Source organism: Ananas comosus, linkage group 22 (assembly GCF_001540865.1).
Source record: "Ananas comosus cultivar F153 linkage group 22, ASM154086v1, whole genome shotgun sequence".
Lineage (NCBI taxonomy): Eukaryota > Viridiplantae > Streptophyta > Magnoliopsida > Poales > Bromeliaceae > Ananas > Ananas comosus.
Window position 1 is genome coordinate 10,363,748 of NC_033642.1, and position 11,040 is coordinate 10,374,787.

Below are 11,040 nucleotides of genomic sequence, written 5' to 3' on the forward strand. Positions count from 1 at the left end.
AAATAGAAGGGAGTAATGGAGTAAATTTCTGAATAGCAAACGGCAATAGGCTGCATGAGTAGAAAACTGTAGACTCTTGGATTTCTTTTTATCAGAAGAAGAAATGTGAGCAAAGTGATGTTAATATCTTTAGCACTTCTTAATAGCTATAAGAAGAAAATTAGCAACAACAGATATCTTTTAGGAAGAATTTGACTAGTCAATGTAGAATAGGAGTACTTTTAACAAGTTAAGAGAATAAGATAAAATTCTAAGAGAATCTATCAATACCAACCCCGAGACGTAGGATATATCTGTCCCGCACGATAGTTAACAACTTGCTAGTTCATAAATTCATGTTTAAAAGCAAAAGAACATACTACATTTAGCTTGTGAGTATAAAATATCACCTTACTTTGCAAGAAGTATTCTTCTAAACAACTTTCAAAAGGATAGCAGACAATTACCACATTGAGTAGTAGAATCAGACAAGTAGTGTTACAAACATCAAGCTACCTGGCTAAATGAAGCTGCAGCGATAGGTTCATCCGAAATGTAGCTATATATGCTATCTCTTGGGCATCCTAATTTTGTTTCTATAATCTTCATAGCGACATCTCTTGGGAAAGGAGGAACTTTCTCATGTAACTCGGACAGTGCCTGAAAAAGAAGTCAAAAAGCATTCAGCTCATTTACTCCTCAATTAGTTCCCATGAAATATTACAACTGCTTGAACACCTCAAGCAATTTAAACAAAAAAAATAAATAAAGATATAATAAAAACAGCAAGAATAATAACTAGGAATGACAAAAATGCTAGGAATATTTTACCAAACCTCAAAAATATCTGGTCCATATATATCTGGCCTTGTAATCTGCAGCTAAAGCAAAAGTTGAACAGATGCGAATCACTAACATTAATGTTATGCAATATATTCCCCATTTCTGCATGTCATAAAGTACCAAGTATTTTAATATACAATATGTATTTCAATAAGCTGCCCTACCTTTAATGAAAGTTGGCCCAAGATTCAGCAACATTTCCTTAAGAAGCTGGCTGATATTGAATTCTGGGATGTCGTACCTTTCATTCGTTCTCAAGCCATGCCTCCTAAACTTGATTCTTCCAGGTGTTTGCAATTTTATGGCAGCAAAGACAAATGAAGAGAATATCGACAGATCAACAATGTTTCAAATGAATTTTTACTGCTGTTAGAGGTCTCCTGTTGTAATCCTACATCATGGCAATGCTATAGGCCAGAGGATGAAGGGTCAAGATTGGAGTAGTTTTCAGCAAATAACAAACAGAAATGTTTAGCAAAGCTAACCCAAAAATAGATGTCTCGTATATCAAGCTGAATAGCACGAGAGGAAGATTAAGATTTAGTAAGCAACCAGCATATATACTGAACAAACTAAGGGCCTGTTTGGATGCTTTTTTTTTGGAGTAAAGTATAGCTATGCTATGGGTGTAGAAAAAATATCCTAAGAGGTGTTTGGATGCTTCAGAAACACCCCAACAAAATAGGGTATAGTTAAACTATACCCTAAAAAATAGAGTAAAAGTAAAATCTAATATTTTCTCTGGAAAAAAAATTACTCCATTTTTCGGGCCGCCTCCCCACTCGCCCGACTTCCTCTCGCACGTCTCTTTCCCTCCCGTTGCCCTCTCCACAGCTTCCTCCCTTCGCTGCTGCCGCTCTCACCTCAGCCGCCGCCGCCGCCGCCGCCGCCGTGGATCTCGGCCGCCGCCGCTGCCACACTCATCTCGCGGGCTGCCGCCGCTGCAGCACACATCCCGCGCTGCCACCGCCGCAGTCACAATCACCTCGGCTGCTGCCGCCGCCGCACTAACCTCGGCCGCCATTTTCTTGCCTCGATCTTCTCTCGCCCCTCTCGCCCCTCGCCCCTCGCCTTGCGATGGCCGGAGAAGGGCAGCCCCATTTCCCTCCTCCAACAGGTAACAAAAGAAATGATCTGGATTTTTTTTTTTTCAATAGCTTAGATTTTGATTGATTCATCATATTTTTAATTTTCGCAAGTTTTATAGGTCTTCTTCTTCTTCTTCTTCTAATTTTGTTCAATAGGGCATCCCTTCTTCTAATTTATAGGTCTTCTAATTTTTTTTTTTTTTCAACAGGTCTTCTTCTTCTGATTTTTTTTTTCAATAAGGCATCCCTTCTTCTTCTTCTTCTAATTTAGTTATTTTTTACAATATTTTCATATAATCTGATTTTATTTGTTTTGATTTTGTTGATGACATTCTCTGATTAGCATCAGTAAATTCTTGGAGATATTTACATATATACACTTCCATTATTATCCCTTTACACATATTCCCTGTTAGATCAGAATTTTCATATACGTTCTGGAGAAACTTATTTAATTGCATATGCATGTTTGTACTGACAGAGTGCCTCTTTTCAATAACCTCTTTCTAGTTCACACCTAATTACCCCTCACCTAATTACCCCTTATGAATTGGGTGACTTCCCACCTTAACATTAGGGTAAGCAAGTTTAAGCACTCAAGGGGAATATGTGAAAATATGAATATTCAGGTTATATAGGTAAATAGATGGTTTTGAGATATGTATGAGAAAGCTCCTATCCTGTTTTGTTTTAATTGCCACTAACTACTGAAATAGGCAGGTTGACAGTCAGTTCTTCCTGTGAGAGAGATTACTGAGATATTATTTCTGCTCTTTGTTTAGGATGAGTTGAGAGATGCTGTGCTGCTTGTGTTTGTGAACAAACAAGACCTCCCCAATGCCATGAATGCTGCAGACATCACTGATAAGCTTGGCCTTCATTCCCTCCGCCAACGCCATTGGTACACATCTGATCGTTTTCTTGCAAAGCATTGATACCTCTCATTCTATTATTTGCTATATTTGAACCCAACGTTGACTAAAGTTTCTGGCAGTTTTTTCTATGTTCAGAAAACTCAGTTTGAAGTACATACCTGGACCAATCCTGTTTGACCCAGTTTTGTAAATAGTTTCAAACAAAAGATTTGATATATGTGTAATAGATCAACATGAAATTCACTAATTCTACTTTTTGTTATGTGTTCAATGCTTCTTCAGGTACATCCAGAGCACACATGCTACATCTGAAGAAGGTCTGTATGAAGGGTTGGACTGACTCTCCAACAACATTGCTAACAAGGTCAGATTCATCAACCCATATATCTATTCTTTATTTGCATATTGAGTCCCTCTTTTGAAGAAAAACAAACTCTTTTGGCATGATAACCAGGCTAACAACCTTGTTTTATCATTCTGCAGGCTTAGATATTACCCAAAAGGATTCTTCTTGCTTGTCATGTTTCTTTTGCTAATGAAATCCATTATCCTTGGAGAGAGGGAGAGAGCTGTATCAATATCGAGCATTAGATCCTCTTGTACTTTTTACTTTTATAGACTCAAAAAATTGCGGCTGGTTGGAACATGAATAAGCTGGAACTTGTTCTACTAGATGATGGTATTATTTGTGTTGTATTGAAATTTATTTGAAGACCATATTTAGTTGCTTTAATGTTAATGCTGGTGCCTAAATTAGTTTATTTGATCTGGCAACGGCTAATTTTTCAAATTTTAATTTTTAATTTTTAATTTTTAATTTTTNGCTGGTGCCTAAATTAGTTTATTTGATCTGGCAACGGCTAATTTTTCAAATTTTAATTTTTAATTTTTAATTTTTAATTTTTAATTTTTAAAATCATTTAATAGTTATTAATTTAAATTTAAATTTTAAACTTTTATTTTAATTTTTTAGTTTTTAAAGTCATTTAATAGCTAATAATTTAAGTTTAAACTCCCAAGGCTAATTTTTAAAGATTATCAGAAATCCTGTAGAATTCTATAATGTGTACCCAAACAGCTTTTAAAATAAACCCGTGAAATTTTTTTTTGAGTTACAGAATACTCCATTTCATTTGGACCAAAACTACGGTATTTAAACTCCGTGGAATTTATTTACTGCTCATCCAAATAGGGCCTAATTGAAAAATAATGTCTGGGATGGCATACTGAACTAACTCAAATAGAGATGTCTAGGATGGCGAACTGAATTTGAAAAACAATAAATTCAGAGGAATACAAATTTGAACTTCAACTTGACATTTAATCGCGGGTTGAAGTTAAAACTCCTATACAAATTTAAATTCATAACTTTACAATACGATATAATTTCAAATTTGAATTCATAATCAGTAACTCAAAATAAAGAATTGAATATGCAATTCAAATTACATTCAAGATCAAATTCCAAGGAAAATTAAATTCAGAAAACAAACTTTAGTTGATATAAAATTTTGACTAAAATTGAAAAGTTTTAAATAAGATTTATATCCACAATCTAAATTGATAATTTAATTAAAATTCAAATTGAAAATTGGATTCACATTTGAAGTTAAAATTTGAATTTGAATTCTTTGCAATTCAGATCCAAACTTTATGATTGATTAAAGAACTAAAGTTCATGTCAGAACATGCCTTGAATGAATATTCAAATTAATTCCGGGGGAGGTTCGATCCCCATTCAAATTAGCATTCCGATTCATATTCCCCACACTTGCTCTCCCACTAGTACTACTGATTTCCTTCAAAATATACCTAGAACTCATTTAGGCTAGCTTCTGTTTCAACTTTCGGCCACAACGACCTACACTAAAACATTTGACAAACAAAATAGTTTGGATCTATTGCTATGTTCGAAAGTTGTAATGCAGTTGCAAGCCTCAAAATTAGAAAACATGCTTAAAAGGGTTTTAGCAAGAGATGAGACGATTTTAATAAGAAAACAGTTAGTGCTTCTCCAAATATCATCGCTCAATAGCACATCGTTGAAATGCACTACACCTTGCAATCTGGAAAAAAGACCCCATATTTCTCGCATCCTTCTGATACCACAAGATAAAATTTTCATCCTCCAAACCTAAACTAGTCCCATTCCAAAATTTCCAATAGCGAAGTTGTTAACTTTTTCATGTGTAATTCATTTCCATTAATCTCATTTCAAATATTAAAACTCACACATACACCTACGTAGAAAATTGAATTCAAACTCCCCAAATCAAACAACTGAATTCTTAATACTCATCGTCCTCTATAAGAGAATACTCAATGAACATATTTTTATCAATACATAAGCTTTTTAATTCACTTATACAGGATTACCTGAAAGAAAACCTCTTCTTCTCCTTGCAGCTCTTTTGGGCGAGATTTTGTGTCAAATTAAAAGCCATAAAGTCCATTCTCATTGATTTGTGTAATGTTGAAGGCACATTCCGCTTAAACCAAAAAAACTTATCTTTATGATGCGCCATGTGGTTTCTATTTCTAGACTCCATAATTTAAAAATTGCAAGGCCACCAAGGATGATATTTAGAAACACGTAGCATATTATCAGCACAATATCAGTAGTTTGTTAATTTAGTGCTCCTTTCTGATTACCAAAAATAGAAAATATCATAAACCTTAAGTCCTAGATCATTCAAAGAGCATTCATGCTTGGTTGACTTATTTACTAGACAGCTAAGGCTGCATTTGGTAACGAAATAGTGTTTGAAGGAATAAATATTTTTATTCTTGGGAGAACCTACTATTCTAGGATATAGCGGAATAAAAGAAATTTTGTGTTTGGTTTGATATTTTCTTATTTATCTTATTTCCTAGGATAAACAAAATCTTGTTTGGTAATTTTATTAAGAATAATGAAGAATAGCACAAAAGGTATATTAAAATTTTTTGAAATATCAAGTTTGCCCTTATCTATATCTCTCATATCTAGAATAGTTAATATATGTACAATGCACATAAAAGTAATATGTTTTCTAAAATACAATATAATTAAAATATTATATATAATACTATTATAATCATATTATTATATAAAATACTTCAATATTATTATATAACATACTTCAATAATATTATCTAAAAATACTTCAAAAATAATATATATAAAGATGATATATTTTAGAACATTTTATATGTAATCTATTTATTACCTTAAATGATATTTTATTTTATATTATATGGTATATTTAGGATGACATACAATATAAATTTTTAAAAGTGATAAAGATAATATAATATCATAAAATATAATAGTAGCACTAGTTGTTGTAGTATTAATAATAATAATAATTATTATTATTATTATTGTATATTATGAGATACTTTAATATATTATAAAATAATATATATAATATAACCAAACTTTTATATTACTTAAATTAATTACCTTTAATAGGCTAACTATAGCACTAGGATAGCCCTATTCCTCTAAAAAGATCGAATAAATGTTTCCGGGTTATTCTAAAATTACCTAGAATAAAACGGTTTGACCGGAATAAATTTTTATAAAAATTGATAAAATCATTCCAATTTCATAAAACTTATCAAGATGTAATGGATCGTGAAGTTAAATAATGAAGATTGCTATATGACATAAACTTGATAAATAAACTCTCGAATTAGAAGATTACATAATTTAAGTACCAGGGGTGGCTCTTTGAGCATCTTTTAACCATATCCAACCTTATATCACCGGATATTATTTTTTTTATTTTAGATGCATCAAAAATATGTGTTAGCTTCACACACTTACCGGACGGCCGGGGTGGTAGCTCTTTCCTACATATGGTGGTAGTTTTCACGCTCCCTTTAGGATGTAACTCTTTCCACATCTTTTTATACATATAATATTTTTTTTAAGGGTGGCTCTTTGAGCATCTTTTAATCATATCCAACCTTATATCACCAGATATTATTTTTTTATTTTAGATGCATCAAAAACATGCGGTAGCTTCACACACTTACCGGACGGCCGGGGTGGTAGCTCTTTCCTACATATGGTGGTAGTTTTCACACCCCCTTTGGAATGTAACTCTTTCCACATCTTTTTATTTATCCATAATCACTATCCCCTAAATGTGTAATCCCTAATTAAAAAGTATATAAACCAAGTTTATGTCATATAGATATTTTTCATTTATTATCTTCAGCATCACACAACCAAGACTAATGTTGTAACACAAAAAAAAATGTGGAGAAAATGTTCATAAAAGTGTTTTAATAGAAATCAAGTGAGTTTTAACAAGAATGCATTTAGTGCTTCTCCAAATAGTAACGCTCAACAATACTTCAATAAAATGCACTACATTTTGTAACCAGAATAAAGGGACAATAATCACGAATATTGTGGTTAAAATGTCTATACTTTAAGACTCTGTTTGGTTTTGAAATAAACTAGGAACAACAAAAAATATCCCAGCTATTCCGCCAAATAGTGTAAGAAAAAGGGCAAGAATAGCTATTTCGGTCAAATCAGATTATTCTAGGCAATTATAGAATAACTTGGAATAACTATTCCACCTTTTAAGAGGAATAAAGTTATTCTCATGCTATATTTAGCTAATTAATTATAAATAAGTAATATAAAAGTATTATTATACTATATATATTATTTTTTGATATATTAAAATATTTTATAATACAATAATAACAATTATTGTATAGTAATAATATAATATTAAAATAACTTATTATTACTATGATGCTGATTAGTATTGCAACAACTACTAGTGCTACTATTGTATTATCTTTATTACTTAAATAAATTTATATTATACGTTATCCTATAATATATCATATAATATAAAATAAAATATTATAGAATGTAATAAATATATTAAATATACAATGTTTTAAAATATGTTGTCTTTAATTATTTATTTAAAATATTTTGGAAGTATTATTATTTTTTATTATTTATACAATATTATTAAAGTATATTATAACATTATATGATTATAATATAATTTAATATAATATTTTAATTATTTTATATTTTATGAAATATATTATTTTTATATGCATTATCGTACATATATTAAATATTCTATACATGAGATATATAGACGAGCAATCTTGGCATTTAAAAAAAAATTAATCAACCTTTTCTACTATTCTTCATTATCTTTAATAAAATTACCAATCAAAATTTTAGTTATCCTAGAGAATAAGAAAATATCAAACCAAACACATAAATTCTTTTATTCCTTTGCATCCTAGAATAGTAGGTTATCCCAAGAATATTTATGAGCGCAACCTAAATTCATTTGTGTTAAGTCCATTTTAAATATTAAATTTCACACGTACACCTATAGAAAATTATATTCAAAATTTCATTTGGACAAATATTACGCTATAATCTTAATTGGTTAAATTAATTAATCATTCTACTAGATTTTAATCAAACTTATGATATTTTCTTCTGTCGTAGATTCAAGAACATGCGTTTACGCTTTACATAATCTACTATCACCAATCAAGTTCTTGAACATCCAAATCATATTCCTCTAGACACAAGATGAATTTTGCATCCTCTAAAAAAAAAATAAGGCATCCATGAAATTGCTATATTCCAAATCATATTCCAAACAAAAATAAGGCATCCAAATTATATTCCTCTAGACACAAGATTAATTCCAAGCACATACGTGAAATTGCTATATTCCAAGCACCTCACCAGAAGGGCATCCATGAAATTGCTGTGTATGGTATCCAGTGGGCGGGTATTATATCCGGTCTTCTGTGATACCCCTATTTGATAATTATATGCTCTCTACTCATCCCTAATTCAATTCTACGATGAATTAGCCATTCATCCTAAATTTTCACCTGACTTTCATTCTCTTTTATATGCAGTTTTATTCTCAATATCATCCCCGATGTAATATTAGTATTCAATCAAGTTGTTCTCTCCTAGTTTGGAAATATAAAGTTTATTTTTTAACATTTTACTCTTGCTAGTTACTCATTTTCTAATTTATTTCATCCCAGATTCTACCAATGACAAATAATTTACAAACTCTAAAATTTACTAAACGTCTATAGCTAGTTGTCTACTTACATGCAAGCTGTACAATACTAAAACCAATACAAGTCGAGAAAAACAAATACTATTGAACTGTACAGATGACAAGAACAATCAGCAAAAACAACAACAAATAAGCTTTTAGTCAAAAAGGTGTGTAATAGAAAAACCAAGTAAAGAAGGCAACATCACCTATCAGAAAGGCTAGCTCCATCAGTAGCAAGCTTCCGATAGTCTTCCCATACAAGTAGCAAGTTAGGGATGGATGGTTTCCCTCTGCCAGATTCTGACGCTTCCATGAAACTGACAAATAAGAACAAGATGCGATGATTTAGAAGAAAGAAAATAGAGAGAGAGTAAGAGGGGGCAAAGAAATTCCAAGCACATTCGTGAAATTGCTATATTCCAAGCACCTCACCAGAAAGGCATCCGTGAAATTGCTGTGTATGGTATCCAGTGGGCGGGTATTATAATCGGCAGGGGTACAGATGGTCGTCAGGTTGCTGTATTACAAAACGAGAGACGTTAGGAATGGAAACAGATGATTCCTGCTAAACCCTAAGGAATCCATCGAAACAACGCCATAGATACAAGGAACAAAGAAGAAATAGAAGGCAAAATAAACCAGAAAGACCACGGGAGGGAAGAAACGAGACACAGGTGAGGAAGCAAATAAGGCATCCGGAGAAAGGGGGAGAAGCGGATCTACAGAAAGGGGAGCCAATGGTAGCTGAAGGGCAGGGACCATCGCAATGGGGGAAGAGAGAGAGAGAGAGAGAGAGAGAGAGAGAGAGGAAGGAAGGCGAGGAGCTCACCAGATCTTGATGAGGCCCTCGAGTCAGTATTTGTTCTTGATGTTGAGTCGGTGGAACCGGACCCCGGGCGCGCTCCGGCGGGGGCTCGAGGAGGTGCTTGATCTTGTCACTGTAGACATCCGGGGAAAGAGGAGAGAAAGGGGACCACGGGGGGGACCTGTCGACGGGGAACTGGATCCGGCCGTGCTCCGGCGGGGGCTCGAGGAGGTGCTTGATCTTGTCGCTGCAGAGATCCGGGGAGAGAGGAGAGAAAGGGGACCACGGGGCACCTGCCGACGGGGACCTAGATCTGGCCGTGCTCCGGCGGGGTCTCGAGGAGGTGCTTGATCTTGTCGCTGCAGGCATCCGGGGAGAGAGGACAGAAAGGGACCACGGGGGACCTGTCGACAGGGAAGCAAATGAGAGAGCGAGAGAGAAGAAAGACGAGGAGCTCACCAGATCCGACATCTTGATGAGGCCCTCGAGTCGGGATTCGTTCTTGACGTTGAGTCGATGGAACTGAATCCGGTTCGAGGAGATGCTTGATCTTTCTTAGACGTCGACGGCGAGCACCTGGAGGCGGGAGACGAGGGAGGTGAGGTGGGTGGCAGCGTCCTCCCTGAACATGGAGTCGTCGACTGAGGCCACCTCCACGCCGGAGAGGACAGCTGAGACCTCCTCCTCCGCGCACCGCTGGTTCGCCCTGACCGTCTTCCCAAAGTGCTCCATGGGCACCCTCACGAACCATCCTCGCCGTAGTCGGGACCGCCGTTGCGCGGCCGCAGGAGGGGCCGCCGTCCATCGGTGGCCAATCCATCTCCATCTCCTTGGGACTCGAACGGAGGGAAGCGCAATCGAGGAAGAGCGAGGGGGGAGGAGTCGGCCGAGATCGCGAGAGAGGCCTTTGGGCCATATGTCAAATAAGAAAAGTCCAAGCACAAAATTTGGGCCTCTTTTTTAAAACTCGAAAGGTTATCCTCGGGATTAAGCACCGTTGAAGTAAAACAATTTTTTTTTTATGGGTGTATGATAATTAACATTTAAATAATATAAATTAAATAATTTATAGGACAAGGCCAAGAAAATAGATTGACCCAAAGCATAACGAGATAAATTTAATATTCTTATAAAATTCACTTCATGTTTAAAAAAGCATTTTAATTCGTCACATTCGTATGCTCTTAAAGCCTAGTTTTTTCAATATAAAAATATAACTTTGTTCAATACTAATTAATCAGTGTAAACATGCCTTGCAACAATCATAATCTAGTCTTAGATTAAAAATAAAGCTGAAAAAAAGAAAGTAGGATCAAGACTAAATTATATTTATTAAGTATAATAATAACAATTAGTTTTAATAATATGTAATAAGATAACGG

The 11,040-nt window shown here is 34.2% G+C and overlaps 1 protein-coding gene across 5 annotated transcripts; it reads right to left on the reverse strand.

Annotated features, from left to right (window-relative positions):
• LOC109727049 lies at positions 264-10,631 on the reverse strand. Of its 5 annotated transcripts, none has more exons than XR_002220703.1 (6): positions 10,235-10,631; positions 9,683-10,062; positions 9,286-9,370; positions 9,060-9,170; positions 811-924; positions 264-639 (listed from the first exon to the last, which is right to left on the reverse strand). XR_002220703.1 is itself a non-coding variant. In XM_020256920.1 (4 exons), exons 1-3 carry the CDS (start codon positions 10,572-10,574, stop codon positions 9,335-9,337), a joined length of 756 nt encoding a protein of 251 aa, XP_020112509.1. In that variant the 5' UTR covers positions 10,575-10,620; the 3' UTR covers positions 9,059-9,170; positions 9,286-9,334. The 5 variants fall into 5 exon arrangements, 1 of the variants encoding a protein (XP_020112509.1); XR_002220702.1 differs by having other exon boundaries at positions 816-924; positions 10,235-10,630; XR_002220701.1 differs by lacking the exon at positions 811-924 and having other exon boundaries at positions 9,281-9,370; positions 10,235-10,624.

Coding starts and splice junctions, on each gene's coding strand:
- LOC109727049 (XM_020256920.1), bottom strand. CDS start 10,574: ATGGCCCAAAGGCCTCTCTCGCGATCTCGGCCGACTCCTCCCCCCTCG. Junction 10,063..10,234: donor CCCTCGTCTCCCGCCTCCAG/GTGCTCGCCGTC, acceptor CCCTGTCGACAG/GTCCCCCGTGGTCCCTTTCT. Junction 9,371..9,682: donor GAGGGCCTCATCAAGATCTG/GTGAGCTCCTCG, acceptor TTTGTAATACAG/CAACCTGACGACCATCTGTA.